The 16,793-nt window shown below is 42.6% G+C and overlaps 2 protein-coding genes across 5 annotated transcripts in view; one reads left to right on the top strand and one right to left on the bottom strand.

The window, feature by feature from the left end:
* Window positions 1-8,457, top strand: part of LOC117443118 (ubiquitin carboxyl-terminal hydrolase 22) — a 30,660-nt gene extending 22,203 nt beyond the window's left edge. For all 4 annotated transcript variants that reach the window (XM_034079061.2, XM_034079062.2, XM_034079064.2 and 1 more), the window contains 6 exons: window positions 935-1,096; window positions 2,554-2,680; window positions 2,966-3,057; window positions 3,427-3,489; window positions 3,723-3,872; window positions 7,018-8,457. In XM_034079061.2, the coding sequence (XP_033934952.1) occupies window positions 935-1,096; window positions 2,554-2,680; window positions 2,966-3,057; window positions 3,427-3,489; window positions 3,723-3,872; window positions 7,018-7,060 (637 nt within the window). In that variant the 3' untranslated portion in view covers window positions 7,061-8,457. The remainder of the gene's footprint in view (window positions 1-934; window positions 1,097-2,553; window positions 2,681-2,965; window positions 3,058-3,426; window positions 3,490-3,722; window positions 3,873-7,017) is intronic.
* Window positions 8,458-12,380: 3,923 nt separating this feature from the next.
* LOC117443111 (tumor necrosis factor receptor superfamily member 13B) lies at window positions 12,381-16,614 on the bottom strand (the record flags this gene model as incomplete). Its single annotated transcript, XM_034079053.2, has 3 exons — window positions 12,381-12,681; window positions 13,537-13,803; window positions 16,498-16,614. Coding segments are annotated over 3 exons (626 nt in total), but the record flags the coding sequence as incomplete, so codon positions are not given.
* Window positions 16,615-16,793: the final 179 nt, after the last annotated feature.

Raw genomic sequence — 16,793 nt, 5'->3', positions numbered from 1 at the left:
GGGAAAATGAACAAATCGCAATTCTTTTGACTGATATGGCAAATGCGAAATTATCCACAATATTAGATATCGATTGTTTGTAATGTGATCGATTGTTTACTTTACATCATTACTCTCAGTAACTTGTGTCTGATGTTTTCAGAGGATCTGTACCATCACATGTGTTTCATCTAGTCTGTCGAATATGATACTTGGGTACAAGTATTACTGTTACTATTCTTTATTCCCTTATCTATACATTTTCTTTTAATATTATCTTCTATATTACTTTACTTTTACCTATACAGGTATCTATCTTATTTATTTAGTTAGTTATTTATTTTACTAGCTAGGACGGGAGGGAGGGAAAGGGGAAAAATAAATAAAAATATTGACTGTATAAATGTAAACTCATTGTGCCTGACTCAATAAAAAAAAAGTAAAAAAAAGAATATGATACGTAGAAACCACAATACTTCATTTTAAATGCCTTTTTTTTAAAAACGACTGTGCTTCAAACGGTCGTACAAGAGCTCGGATGGATTTGAAGGCCAAGTGCAGACGTTTCAAATCTCCCTTTTTTTGTTTCTCTCTCACTGATCTGAAAAAAAAAAAAATCAAACAGTATATTTTAGATTTATATTCAATCTAATTTAATAATCCATTCCTTGCACAATTAATATATTTAGTATCCTGCTTATATTTTTTTTTACTGTATTTTTACTTTTTTAATGCTATTTTATTTCTATTTGAGACGTTTACATTTTTTTTAACATTTTATTTCTCGTCTTTGTTTTTGCCTGCACCTCCTAATGTCCACCTGATCCTGATCCCTGCGTGTCTGAATAAAGGGAAACTCCACAGTGACTGGAAGACCAATCGTCATCAGTGGGTCGACAGGTATGTGCAGCGTGTTCCTCTTCTCATGCGTCCTCTTCTCGTGTCCTCCTCCCAGCGGCGTCTCCACCACCATCGACCCGTTCTGGGACATCAGTCTGGATCTGCCCGGCTCCTCCTCCCCCTTCTGGCCTCTCAGCCCCGGGGGGGACGGGGCGGCGCTGAACGGAGAGAAGAACCACGCCTCGGGGGCCACGACGCTCACAGACTGTCTGCGCAGGTAACGGCCGTTAAAGGTCTCCTATTATACTATTTTTAGGCATATTTTTTCAGCCCTGTTTCTAGCCAATCAAACCGCTGCTTGTGTGTCCGGGGCGGGAGATTCACGTGATTGGTTGTTGGTCGAGTTTCAGACACGCCCGCCGGCAAGCGTCAACGCACGCCGCTGTGTGGACGGGCCGTAACCGCCATATCATGTTCCAAACCACATCAAGGATTATTTCTGAAACAGTACGGAGCTCAAAGGCTTTCTCTCTCTCAGGTTTACCACAAGCTGAGTTCCTTTTTACTTCCTGCTTCTTTACACACACTCTCTTCAATTTCTACACGGCATCTATTGCACGTCTGTCCGTCCTGGGAGAGGGATCCCTCCTCTGCTGCTCTCCCTGAGGTTTCTCCCATGTTCCCCTTAAACTGTGAGGTTTCTCTGGAAGTTTCTCCTTGTACGATGTGAGGGTCTAAGGACAGAGGGTCTGAGGACAGAGGGTCTAAGGACAGAGGTTCTAAGGACAGAGGGTCTGAGGACAGAGGGTCTAAGGACAGAGGGTCTGAGGACAGAGGGTCTAAGGACAGAGGGTCTAAGGACACAGGGTCTAAGGACAGAGGGTCTAAGGACAGAGGGTCTAAGGACAGAGGGTCTAAGGACAGAGGGTCTGAGGACAGAGGGTCTGAGGACAGAGGGTCTGAGGACAGAGGGTCTAAGGACAGAGGGTCTGAGGACAGAGGGTCTGAGGACAGAGGGTCTGAGGACAGAGGGTCTGAGGACAGAGGGTCTAAGGACAGAGGGTCTGAGGACAGAGGGTCTAAGGACAGAGGGTCTAAGGACAGAGGGTCTGAGGACAGAGGGTCTGAGGACAGAGGGTCTGAGGACAGAGGGTCTGAGGACAGAGGGTCTAAGGACAGAGGGTCTGAGGACAGAGGGTCTGAGGACAGAGGGTGTCGTATTGTCATACTGATATTCTGTACACACTGTGAAGACACTGAGACGAAGGTAACATTGTGATATTGGGCTATAAATAAACATTGACTGATTGATTGACATACTCTCTCCAGCACAGGTTAGCTCTGAGTGTTAGCATGCTAATCTAAACAAAGACCATATTACGTCCAAAACAGTCGGGCATTGTTTCTGATAGCAACGTTTCTGATTCGGCCGTGGTCCACATTTCAGATATTACGTCATATCGGACGCACAACAGGATCAGCTCCGTTGTTCCCCGTTTTTAGAGACGGAGGAAAAGAGAGAGGGGTTTATTTCCTGACGCTGCGTGAGTTCCCCATGTTTATGTATAAAAGACATCAAAAAGTGCATTTTGCATGATAGGAAACCTTTAAGGAGCACACACACACACACACACACACACACACACACACACACACACACACACACACACACACACACACACACACACACACACACACACACATTCTCTCTCTCTAAATCTCCTCTGGTTTCAGGTTCACTCGGCCGGAGCACCTCGGCAGCGGCGCCAAAATCAAGTGCAGCGGTTGCCATAGTTACCAGGAGTCGACCAAACAGCTGACCATGAAGAAACTTCCCATCGTCGCCTGCTTCCACCTCAAAGTGAGACTGACTGATGATGATATATTTATATCTATATATAGATATATTTATATCTATATATAGATATAAATATATCTATATATAGATATATTTATATCTATATATAGATATAAATATATCTATATATAGATATATTTATATCTATATATAGATATAAATATATCTATATATAGATATATTTATATCTATATATAGATATAAATATATCTATATATAGATATATTTATATCTATATATAGATATTATTAATCAGAGCGGAGTTATAATTCTCTGTTTCTGTTCCAGAGGTTTGAGCACTCGGCCAAACTGCGGAGGAAGATCACCACGTACGTCTCCTTCCCTCTGGAGCTGGACATGACGCCCTTCATGGCCTCCAGGTGAACACACCATACACACAGTTCAATAAGATGTGCATCGAGGGAAAGCAATCTCTGACAGTCTGATATGCTGTGTGTGTGTGTGAGGTGGTTTAGTGTCCTTAGTGTGTGTGTGTCTATATTCTATATGCAAAAAGACTGATTTCAACCAGGTGTAGATCAATAGTTGCATCTCTAATTTGGATGCTTGGTGTCCGTTCAGATATGATGTGTATAAATGGCCCGAAGCTGAGAGTCGCACGGCAGTACATACTTTATTTGTGAGGATGGATTTAAAGAGCGAACAGATGTGTTTTCATACAAAGAAAAACACGTTTATTGCGGACTCTCAAAAACGGTTTTTCACAAGTGTGTCCTGCTGTGTTTCAGCAAAGAGAGCCGGGTGAACGGGCAGTACCAGCAGACCGTGGACCCCTTCAACAACGACAACAAGTACGACAAACATCGCTGAAATGAAAAGTGTCCTTTGGGTGTCCTTCCTGTGTTCTGCTTTCGGAAGAAAATGAAATTAAATGCAACTTTTCTTTTAAGATAACTCCGGTTTTCTGTGAGGTGAAATCACTGTTTGTGGTCTGGCAAAATCAAAGATAACAACAACAACAACAACGTATAATGGTGAGAATATTCGATGTATACTGTAGCTGTTATTGATCCATGTGTTTCAGGTACAGTCTGTTTGCAGTGGTGAACCACCAGGGGACGCTAGAGAGCGGCCATTACACCACCTTCATCCGGCAGCACAAGGACCAGTGGTTCCAATGTGACGACGCCATCATCACCAAGGCCAGCATCAGGGACGTGCTGGACAGCGAGGGGTGAGGCGGCTTTATTAACTAGTCCCTCGCTGTTATTCAAACATATGAACCGTCTGCTCAGTTCTGTCGTGACGTACCGGACAGCGAGGGGTGAGGCGGCTTTATTAACTTCTCTCTATCTATCTCTCTATTATTCAAACACTTCATCACACTAACTTTAGATAAGAGCAAGAACTTTTACAGGGACGTGCTGGACAGCGAGGGGTGAGACAGAGCAGAGATAAAAAAAAGCCACAACACATATTATAAAGCCTTAACGCAGTGGTTTTCAAACTGTGAGGCGGGACCCCTGGTGGGTCGCGGAGGTACTGCAGGGGGGGCGCGAGAAGATTTTTTAATTGTATTATTTTCTCCTTTTAGCTTTTTTAAGCACCTTGAGATGACGTTGTTTTTAAAGTGCGCTATATAAATCAAATGTATTATTATTATTAATATTATTATTATTATTATTATTATTCAATTGTAAACAAACACTGCTCGAAAATCTCTCATTGGTCAGAGAGCTGTGGGCTAATGCTGCCTTTTGAACATCCTACTTGTGTGAGAGGCTTTTCTTGCTGCCATCAAAACGAAATACAGATCAAAGCTGACCATTGAGAAGATCTGCGAGGGAAAGCGAGCACACAAGTCACTGATAGGCTAGTGTGGAATAGGAATGGTAAAGTGATGTGATCGTGTGCAACCTGCAGTAGAAATAGAAGTTCATTCATACATTTTCCTTAAAGAAATTTGAATTAAAAAATCTACTACTCAGAGAAGAAGGCCAACCTGTTTTAATTAGGCCAAATTAATTCACAGTATCTATTACAAGCACTTTAGTTCATCTGTAATCCATAATGAAATATACAATTATAGTTGGATCTTTGTATCTTCTTATTATCAGCAGAGAAAATGGAATGTTTTTACAACAATATACAATTAATACAAGGGGGGCCCGACTGAAAAAGTTTGGGAACCACTGCCTTAACGTCATGGAATAAGTATGATATCATATTTGTACCTGTTGCTATGATTTGGAGGCGCGTCACGCTCCTGCTCCAGCGGAAAAGGCCGATTTTATAACAGGTTTTAGGAAAAAGAATGACTCCATCTATCGGTCTTCCAGTAAAAAAAGTGGCTAAATGGCTAACTCCACAATGATAGCAACAAGTACCTTAACTACCCCTTTAACGTGTTCACGGTTAATCATTAATATGCCATACATAGCACTCGGTTAGTGATCCACGATGAGAAGTCTTCAGGTGCGATATCCTTTTTTCCTTTTAAACATCCCCGAGATAAGGCAAGGCAAGTCTCTGGTATTGATAATCAAAGTGGCTCTGGGGGCTAACATTATGCTCTTCCAGTGGCGAACCGTGGCTATCACAACTGGACCTTCTGTAGACCCCCCTCCTCCGCGGCATTATAACGTTGTCATTTCAACGTTAAAAACAACAAAACGGCATTAATTGCTTCGTCGCATTAGATCCTCAGTCTCGAGCCAGTTAACGAGCGGGCCTTCTAGAACACCCTGGAACCGAGGGGAACTCTGGAAGAACACGCCCATTGGCTACAGATCAATATCTGATTGGTTGATCAAACTGTCAGTCCAAACGTGCGCTCTCATTCAGTGCAACGGCCAGGGCCTTCGATCAAGGATGCAGAAAACCTGGTTGAAGGATGTTCTACCCAGAGACCCAGAACGAGATCTGATTGGTTGCTTTCTTTTCTAATACAAAACCACTGAAATGCGTAGTGCATGGTCCGAGAAGGACAAACAAATCAACGCAACACTGTGATATTACAGATCAACAACACAGATACCTCATTTATTCATTTTATATACATTTTATTTATATAATTAAATCGATGTTTTGTTTGTTTGATCTGAGTGTTCCAGGGTCTGAATACCTTGAAGGCCCTGACGGTTCGCCGCTGTGCTTTTCATAGTAGAGAAACTTCACATCATAAAGTCCTTTATTTACGGTCTTAGTAGCCAAACCATAGGCGGAGTTTGACATTTGCCCTTGGGGGGGGCAAACCTTTTTTACTGACGTCACACAGTCCCAACTATTGCGTGAGGTGCTACGGATACAGTAGCATTAAAGCCAGCGCCCACCGCACTGAGTATGACTTTTCCACATACGAACACAACTCGTCCCGTCGTGCACGCCTCACGCCCGCCGTACACACACACTCATATGGAAGCGGCGGTCTCTCCCCCCAACAACAGTGCATTACATAACTATAAAACGTATCATAACTGTACACATCTTATACCTATTTATAACTACTGTATCCCTTGGTTACTTGAACACGCTACAATATTATTAACCAGTGTCCTACCTTATTAAAATATTGATATACGAAATATTTGTATTGCAACGGTTTTCGACGTAGTGATGCTGTAACATATTTCAGCCACTAGGGGGGGCAATGCCAAAATCCGCCTATGAGCCAAGCCCTGTGAATTCGGCTGGATAAGAGTACACTGTGTGGAGAAGTTCTGCTTGCAATTCAATCTAGCTTTGTAAGTTTAATATAAAAACAACTCCAAAGCTGTCTACTATTGCTGTTTCTGTCGCTTCATCGCAGCAGGTACGTCATGACGTGGACACCTCGGGCTTTGGTTGGTTGAAAACCGAACTGGTACTCAATTGGTTCATCGAGCAAACCAAGCTACCACCAGCAGAGAGCTTGAATAATATATAGCAGTTGTTGGGGAAATATTTTCCAAGGTCCATAACTTTGACCCAGTTCAAACCGTCCTGACTCCTGACTGAGCACGGGCACCTGTAGCCTCGGCGCTGTGCTCTCCGTGTGGTCTCCCTGCCTGTGGGCGTCAGCTGATAGCGGTGTTATCATTCATCTCGTTATGCAGCATGTTGATGATTCTCTCCGAACCAGCTGAACAGATCTGGGGTAGAGTCCTTCAGATTTGACGTGGCAACTCTCCCGTGAAGTCAGGACCTCTGGCTCTTTGACTTGTCTTGTGAATTCTCCGGCCGAAGCTCCATCAGTGTTTGCCATCAAAGCTCCAGCTCTCCCCGTGTCCCTTTGAGTCGGTGACTCCTCCGCATCGCGACAGGCGTTTCCCCCACAGCGGTGCAAAAGAGGTGTTAGTGCTGCTGCCATGTAACCTCCTTTGACTTTTCTCTCTCCCCAGGTACCTCTTGTTTTATCACAAACAGTTCCTGGAGTACGAGTAGTTCCCAGCAGAGGAGACGAGGAGACGAGGGAGGATTAGGAGAGAGAGGCAAGGAAACAAACAGAAACCTGCCTGTATCCCTCTTATTGGAACGACTACATCCTAACCTAGTTCAACAGCACCACATCCAAGAGAAAACACGTGCAAAAACGAAAATGCAAGACGTTTAAAGGAGAGGTCGGTACAGTGAAGAAGAATAGTCTTTACTTGATTCCAGACATGAGCCGTGTTGCATCCCGACGTTTCCCTCCTGTTCTCAGCGTCACAGAAGGTTACTCTAAACCTTCATTAACCTAGCAGAGGTTTACTTGATCACAGACGCTGTTTCTCGCCGTGTAGACGACCAAATATAACAAGGGGGGAAGTTGTCTTATTATGCTGTTTCGTTTCAAATGCAAAAATCACCTGAAGAATGGAAATATTAACGTTGTATAGAGAGAAAGTTAATTCCATTGATCACCCGTGTCGTTGTCGGTAAGATAGGAAACGTCGTCTATAACGTAGGATAGTGAATTGTATATTTTTATACATACTGTAATTTGAATTGTTTGTTTACGATTTAGCATTCTCCCTAAAAGAAATGTGTGCCGTCAATCATGGTTTTTTATTACACACAAAAGCAAAAAAGTGCTGAAATTGTTGGCATGGAAACTGCTGCTATGGCGGATTTTGTTTATTTTATATGTTTCGGTTTTAAGTGTACGGAAGCCATGAGAGGCCAGTGAGAAAACAATTATTTAGCTCGAATTATTTTCTATTTCTATATTAATGCATATGTTTAAAAAAAGATTACATTATTTGTTGTCCGTAAGAAGAAGTGGTGTGTTGTTGTAATACTCACCTCGGCCACAAGAGGTTTCACGAGAATAATTAGTTATTTCTATTTCATTTTATCTGTAAAAAAAAAACTGGTGAAAATAAGTAATTTTTTGTTAGGATTATTCCTATACGTGTTTGTTGCTGTAATACTCGCGTCGGCCACAAGAGGTATTTTTGTACCAGTGTTTGCTGCTCTAAATAGGATACAAAATATTCACAATTTTTTTCAGCTGAGTTTTAATTTGTGTTTTGTCAGCATTTCCATGTGTTTACCTTTTTAAAAAGTCCCTTAGAAAAGTTATAAATATATATACTTTTTTTGTCTGGCAAAACTATTTCCCCACTTGTTTCAACAGTTTTAAAATAAAGCAACACAAAAAAAACAGCCCTTTTTGTTTTCTCACTTGCCTCTCAGGGCTTCCGTAGTTTTGACTTTAAATTGATCCAATTTGTTTGCCGTACAAATTCTCCCTTGTTACGAGCTGTTGTTGTGATGGTGTGTATCAGGAGTTTGAACTTTCAGTGTTAGCCGCATGTTGCTCTGATCTGTGTGTGTGTGTGTGTGTGTGTGTGTGTGTGTGTGTGGTGTGTGTGTGTGTGTGTGTGTGTGTGTGTGTGTGTGTGTGTGTGTGTGTGTGTGTGTGTGTGTGTGTGTGCACGTGTGTCGTGCGTATGTTCTTATGTCCGTATACTGAATCAGTACTTTGCATCAGCATGCCGTCAGAGCTGGGTATCACAGTTTGAAGGAGTTTTTTTTCCACATGATGATGATGATGATGATGATGATGATGATGATGATGATGTATGTAGAAGTGTATATATATGTACAGTTAGTATGTAAGAGAAGACAAATGAAGAAGCCTCAAAGTGGATTTTGGGTTCGTTAAATCAGAATAAACCGTGTGTCGTTGAGCCGGTCAGTCTTTCCTCGCACACACATGGAACTGCTGCAAGAACTGGACCCTCGAATAAAGAGAATCTATATCTGTCCACTCTCTGCCTCCTATCCTCTGTCCTTGATGTATTTGTGTCGAGTTATTTTGCTGCAGTTTTCATATGTAATGTAACATCGAGCAGGACTGAGTTTTGAAGTGGATAAAACACTTGAAGAGTAGGAGGATTTGAACAGTTTCACTTCAGTTATTTCTGGTTTGTCTTATAGTGGGAGATTCTGAGTCCTTATAAACCATCACCCAACAAATACACCGTACTCATTAACATGCATACACTACATATTAATCTATCAGGGGGTCCGCGGGTCTTAGAAAGTATTAAAAGTTGATAAATCAATTTAGTATAGGGCATTTTCCAAGGTATTACATTTAGTAGCTTGTTTCCAGTAAGTATATAAAGTGTCCAGAGAGGTTGTGTTCTACAGTCTGCCTGCATGTAGTCATGGCGTAGGTGTGTAGTGTGATTCTGTGGAGTTTATTGATGGCATCCCGTTGGCAGTGGCGACTGGTCATTACCCCACCTAGTGTCAGCAGAAAGTATTAAAAATAATGATTACAACAAAATGCAAATAAAAATATATTAAATATATTTTAAGATCATGTTTAATCGTCTGATTCGTCTCATTGCTGTTTTAGTCTGTGTTCTTCTAATTAGTGTCTACAGTGTGTGCCTATTGAGCTGTTTAGAGCCATGTGGGACAAAACCTGATCCTGCCCCTCCCTCTGACTGTCTAAGTCAGGGGTCTCAAACTCAAGGCCCGGGGGCCAAATCCGGCCCGCGACTTCATTTTATGTGGCCCGCAAGAGCTTGCAAATAATATAATACGTTTATGATATGTTTATAATATGCCCATAAACTACATGTCCCACAATGCATCTCGTTTTGTGACATGCGCACTGAAGAGACTTGCAATTATTTGCCCTGGACTTCTGCTTTCAGACGTAGTTAATTACTAACTTATTATCCTATCTGATAATAATCCAATTCAGAGGCAATAATGTAATATAATACATTATTTTATATATATATTATATATTTATTTTATATAGTTACAACCGGCCCTTTGAGTGCAACCTTTATGCGAATGTGGCCCGCGATGAAATTGAGTTTGACACCCCTGGTCTAAGTGAACGGTGACTGCAAAAACTACACTGCGCATGCTCAGAGTATTTTCCTTTTTAATGGTGTGGCAAAAAATAATGACCATAGGGGCAAAGTGCTGCCATCCCCACCATACGTCATCTCACATCATTCAGAGCTGATTGGCTGTAAGTACGTGTGCCGCGAAAAGTGTGGTGTGTGAAGAGGAGACGAGAGAGCTGCAGTGAGGCGTCCTAAAACCAGGAAGTAAGCTGCGCATGGCTTCCCTCGACCTAAAAGCAATGAGATTTCTCCATAGGATTTTAGAAAATAGCTCAAAATAAGATCTGTGGGGAACGTAGCTGTTAGATAAATGTACGTTTTGTTCAGCCGGATAATATCCACATGTCTACCCTACTTTTATCATTTTCGAATCATAAATCCATCATTTAGATTTATGATAGACTTTTGAAACTACAAGAAGATAAGGAGGACTTTTACAAAAAAGTAATAGAGATTGTTGTCCAGAAGGATAGGCAAATGGACTTAATCTTCAAGTCAAGGTAAGACTGCAATGTTATTGAAAATGGGATCTTACTAAGAAAGAACAATTCAATATTTAAATGATAAAATTAAAAAATGTGGGTATCCTTTGAACTGTCTGTTTAAAATTAATTGAAGCATCAGACTAAAGAGGCTTTTGAAAATATTATATTTTGATTTAGGTCAAAATATAATATTTGTAAACCTGAAGAGTCAGAGCCAGAGCCTCACCAGCCATGAACCTCACTGCAGAAGCTTATATATAGACATCTGAGTGTTTTGTGCCCCACCACTTTTGTACATATAGAAACGCCACTGCCCGTTGGGTTTGACGCCATCTGAACAGGACGTCGCACACTCACTGCTTGATAGCGCGAAGGTCCGTTTACGCCGGTTGCTAAGCAACATCGTTACGGGGAAATGCAAGTCTGCGTCCAAATGGTTGGACGATAAGGAGGAAGGACAATCAATACCGTGTATAGTCAATGTGAGGTAAAGTGTGTCGCCTAGGTAACCGGTTAGAACTCAAAGTGGCGATGAGGTCTTAAGATGTATGGAAAGGGATTTAAAAGGTGACTTCAGGGTTCCTGCAGATACCCTGTCTAATGTATATCTGAACACACTTCTGTGATATTGCTGATTTGATAGTAATATCTAACAGGACTGAGTTTTAAAGTGATTAAAAACCCTTAAGAAATAAAGAATGTAAGTTTCCCTGCAGTTATTTCTGGTTTTATTTGATCTTACTTTCTTCTAGATCTAGAGTCATTATATTGAAACCAAATACACAGTACTCATAATTCACATACATACACTGTAGATGTGGCCAGTATTAGCATGTGTACACTTATAAACAGATGAATCAGTAACACACGCACTGGACATATACAAAAAAACATGTAAATATATCTAATATGTATATATGACCCAAATATGTGTAATCTCTAATCTGTGTGAATCCTGTTTTTTTTCCTTTAGGGGCCCCTCTAAATTAACAGACAGAGAATCAGCACTTTTGAAACAGCTGAAACAGAGGGGATTATGGGTAATGCTGCAATGATCTGTCTGGTGTTTCAGCCAATCAGAGACAGGCTCTGGATATATCTGAGACCTGTGATATATTGATGAAGAACAGTAGAACAGGGGACCTTTAAACCGACGTTGGATTTCTTAGTTTTTTTGGATTCAAAACATTTTTCCGGTGCTAAGCCTCCTCATCCTCATCCCACTGCAGCCTCCTCCTCATCCTCATCCCACTGCAGCCTCCTCATCCTCATCCCACTGCAGCCTCCTCCTCATCCTCATCCCACTGCAGCCTCCTCATCCTCATCCCACTGCAGCCTCCTCATCCTCATCCCACTGCAGCCTCCTCCTCATCCTCATCCCACTGCAGCCTCCTCATCCTCATCCCACTGCAGCCTCCTCCTCATCCTCATCCCACTGCAGCCTCCTCATCCTCATCCCACTGCAGCCTCCTCCTCATCCTCATCCCACTGCAGCCTCCTCCTCATCCTCATCCCACTGCAGCCTCCTCCTCATCCTCATCCCACTGCAGCCTCCTCATCCTCATCCCACTGCAGCCTCCTCATCCTCATCCCACTGCAGCCTCCTCATCCTCATCCCACTGCAGCCTCCTCATCCTCATCCCACTGCAGCCTCCTCCTCATCCTCATCCCACTGCAGCCTCCTCATCCTCATCCCACTGCAGCCTCCTCATCCTCATCCCACTGCAGCCTCCTCATCCTCATCCCACTGCAGCCTCCTCATCCTCATCCCACTGCAGCCTCCTCATCCTCATCCCACTGCAGCCTCCTCCTCATCCTCATCCCACTGCAGCCTCCTCCTCATCCTCATCCCACTGCAGCCTCCTCCTCATCCTCATCCCACTGCAGCCTCCTCCTCATCCTCATCCCACTGCAGCCTCCTCCTCATCCTCATCCCACTGCAGCCTCCTCATCCTCATCCCACTGCAGCCTCCTCATCCTCATCCCACTGCAGCCTCCTCCTGCTGCTGCTGCTGGACTCCAGAGAAGATTTGGTTCTGATTGATCCAGACGGGTCCTGGTTTTAGTGTCTGAGCTCTCTGCTGCTGGGGAACTGCGAAAGAAGGTCTCTGGTTCCCGAGTGTTTTCAGGTCGGGGAAACAGTGCACACACACACAGGTCTCCGTGGGGCAGGAGTCGTACGTCGTATCGTCTGTGGGTCGGTTTGAATATGTTGGAACATCTGGAAAATAGACAGAGGGAAGTGTTGAACTTGTGCTGGTCTTATATTGTACTTCTTGAATATAGATGAAAACAGATAGTACACAGCATTAATGTGTTAAAAGCCCCACTCTTCAAACTAATTCAGTCAATTCAAATCTAAGTTGATAAGTAAAAAGCCCAAAGACTTATTTTGAGTCTGAAGTTTCTGTTTAAAGGATGAGCTGCCAACAAAATAAATGAAACCCCATGGAGAGATGTGATGTATAGGCTGTTGTTTTTTTGAAAGAATATTCAAGTATTAAGCATAACTGAACTACATTTGATTGATTTTTCAAACTTATAACTGAACTTATGAGGCAATATACCTCCAGTGAGCGGCCCAGCCCTTCGTATATTTGTCTGTATGGCCCTCGGTGAAAAAGGTCTGGACCCCCCTGGTTTAGTACAAAGAAGGGGAACTACGTTTTTTTTGCACTACTCAATGCTGCTCGTCACTGTACAGCAGGGGCGGACTGGGACAACAAATCAGCCCGGGACTCTCGACCAGCCCACTTCGGTACGGCCGGCCCACCTCGGTACCGCAAGTAAATATTAAATTGTCGACGATGACGATGGGGGAGGGGGGGAGTTGTAGTGACTTATCCGACCGGCCCACATCGTCCGACCGGCCCACTTCAGCACCGGCCCATCGGGATTCGTCCCGATGGCCAGTCCGCCACTGCTGTACAGTATTTGACATTAATTGTGTGACCCTCGATGTTTCCTGTAGTTGTTTAATTAGCTCTTTTCACGGCACTGTTAGAGTACAGTTGTATTGTTATGCTGCTGTGTTTATTCTATTTTTGTAGGTCTTTCATTTGTGTACCACACTCACCTGTAGAGCTCCTCCCTGGTTGGATAACCTCCTGCCACGTCTGCACCTCCCGCCCCTGCTTCTGTTTCGCCTCTTTGGGTTTTTGGTTGGAGTTTTTAGCCTTTCCGCTCCTCACTAAGACGGCCAGCACTAGAGATAAGCTGGAGAGCAGCAGCATGATGCAGACAGCCAGCAGAGAGTACAGCAGGATGGTGGAGTCCACTGAGAGGCCTTTAGTATCCTCTGAGGGGGAAGGTACTTCAACCGGGAGCTTTCTGGTGGTCGCAGCTGGGGGCGAGATGAGAAGAAGAGAAAGAGTAGATGACACCCGAAGAACCTGCATTTTCAACCAAGGTGCAACTACCAAGGCAAGGCAAGTTTATTTATATAGCACCTTTCAGCACGGCAATTCAAAGTGCTTTACAAATTAAAATAAAAGACATTTAAGAATAAATACAGCAGACATTTTTTATAAAATGGCATTTAAATACAGGCATTTTTCCAGATCCTGCTGTGACATTAGTCTTTTAATCCTAGATATGTTCTTAAGGTGATGGTATGCAGATTTAATAATTGTTGTTAACAATTGTTGTTAACATTCAGATCAGAGTCCATCACTACACCGAGATGTCTTGCTTTATTTGTTGTTTTGAAGTCTGCCGACTTTATTCGTTCCTCCTTTGCTCCAAAAACAATAATCTCAGTTTTCTTGTTGTTCAATTGGAGAAAGTTCCTTCTCATCCAGTCATTGAGCGCCACAGTGAAACCCGGAAGTAAGCTGCGCATGGGTTCCTTCGACAAAAAAGCAATGCAATCTCTCCATAGGATTTTGGAAAATAGCTCAAAATAAGGTCTGTGGGTGACACATATTTAAGAGACGGATCACATTTTGTTCAGTCGGATAATCTCCACATGTCTACCCTACTTTTATAATTTTATAATCATAAATCTATCGATTAGATTTATGATTACGCGTCACTGTGGCACTCTATTGATGTGCTCAATGCACTTACTCAGTGTTGTAATTGGAGAATAGTCTCCTGGTGAAATGTTTAATACATTTGGGTGTCATCTGCATGGCTATGATAACTTAGGTCGTTGTTTTTCATTATTTGAGCCAGTGGTAGCATGTAGATATTAAAAAGCAGAGGTCCTAACATGGAGCCTTGAGGAACCCCACATGTCATATTTGGCAACGCTTTACCAAGCATCCACCTCTGCACAGAAGCATCCTCTACCCAGAACATATAACATACAGCAGGGTTGTCCAAAAATGTCACAATAAATCACTCTTTTTTTCCCCATTCACAATATCTCTTATGAAAAGGCAATATTCAATATAGGCTCTACACAAATACACTATGCGCTGGGCTTGTCTTCGACCAGTTAAAATCTATTATTGCTTTGTTTTCTCCTCACCATATATAACTCCTGACGGCAGACAGGAGCTCTCACACCTATTAGGGATGTATTACTATACATTCAGTCGTAATAATATGCCCACCTAAGTTCTATAGTCAGCTCAAATCTGTATAAAAGTGATTTGTAACAACTGAATGCGGACCGCAGGCCATTTTGAATCGGCCCTCAGCAAATTCAATAAGTAAAATGGAATATGGCCCACACATGAAACCTGTGCTTGTCTTATATTGTGCTTCCTAAATATATATGTAAACATTTATTCGTATGTTAATAAGCCCACTTTTCAAATAAATTCAACCAATTCAAGTTCATTTTCTAACAAATCTTAGTTGATAAGAAAAAGGCCCAATAACTTATTTACATAACAAGCTTCAAATATACCCTTCATATTTCTCCTTATTATAATCAACCTGAGGGATCTATTCTGTGTTAAGGGATGAGCGGAACACTTTCTGTAACAAAGTAAATGATACCCAATAGAGCGGTGCAGGGATGACGTATTCACCCGGAAGCTGCATGGGTTCCCTCGACAAAAAAGCCACGGGATTTCTCCTTAGGATTTTGGAAAATAGCTGGAAATAAGGTCTGTGGAAAACAAACCTGTTTGATAAATGCACGTGTTGTTCAGCCGGATAATCTCCACATGTCTACTTTTATAATGTTCTAATCATAAATCTAATGGCCAGAAGCAAAATGCTAACGTTATGCTATAAAGGAGCTACAGGCGAGTCCAGCAGCACGACTTCAACGTCACGCCGACTTCAGATCCAGATTCAAACAGATTCTAGATGGAACGAGTTGAAGCGTTTGTCTGAACACTTTGCAGGAGGCAGGGACTGGCTTTCAAGCAGAACAGAAACTAACTCAGAGGAGTGTTCACGTGTTCGGCGTAATGACGTACAACGGCCTCCACGACTTCTGTAGTCCTGTTCAGCCACTTGGTAACAACCATCGTTTCTCAGACACATCCACTCTTCAGAAATCACCAGTACAGAACAAAACGTGATCCGTCTCTTCAATGTGTCTCAACTTCGACCTTATTTCAAGCTGTTTTCCAAAACCCTATGGAGAGATCCCATTGGCTCTGAGACGAGGGAACAGGAAGTGGAGAAATGCTGACTCACTTCAGGGTTTTAGTCACTGTACCGCTCTGTGGAGCTCTGATGTCAATCTTAAGGCATTTTCAAGTATCTACATTTTGATTGATAACTGAACGTATGAGGCGATATACCTCTAGTGAGCGGCCCAGCCCTTCGTATATGTTTCTGTATGTGGCCCTCGGTGAGAAAAGGCACCCCTGACATGTAGGACTAGCAGCGTTTTAGCCGGGCTAGCTTGCTAATTAGCGGCTCACTTTCCAAATAAGTCACTTTGATTGGTTATTATATGTAGCTTGATAAGAGTTCCTTCTTTAGCATGAACCCCTTTTCAAACGGTGCTCTGAAAGCTGTGTCCACTGAGGTCTAACAGAACATGTAAACCTCCAACAGACAAGGAAAGTAAGATACAGGATTTAGGCTCGCTTCTTAATTAGGAAACATCACTGTGATCAGTACTCACCGTGGCAGAGCAGAGAACATTCGGCAGGATGGTTTCCACACACATCGGCACACCTCATACACTTCTTCAGCAGCAGGTCATAGTAGTGGCCAGGCAGAGATTTACAGTTGGCATGCTCTAAGGTAGAGGGACACACAGAAGGACATGTGATGAACTGAACTCACTTCTGATCCGTCCATAACGAAGCGTTGTTGATCTAAGGATGATTCTGGGGTCTTTAATGCCTGGCTTTAATCTTTATAAAACAGGCATGTCCTGTTTATCCAATGTATATTTCAGAGTAAATAAATATTAAA

The sequence above is a fragment of the Pseudochaenichthys georgianus genome, unplaced genomic scaffold (genome assembly GCF_902827115.2).
Source record: "Pseudochaenichthys georgianus unplaced genomic scaffold, fPseGeo1.2 scaffold_541_arrow_ctg1, whole genome shotgun sequence".
In the NCBI taxonomy this organism is placed as follows: domain Eukaryota; kingdom Metazoa; phylum Chordata; class Actinopteri; order Perciformes; family Channichthyidae; genus Pseudochaenichthys; species Pseudochaenichthys georgianus.
The sequence above is the reverse complement of the archived record's forward strand: the minus strand, read 5'-3'. Positions and strand labels throughout refer to the sequence as shown.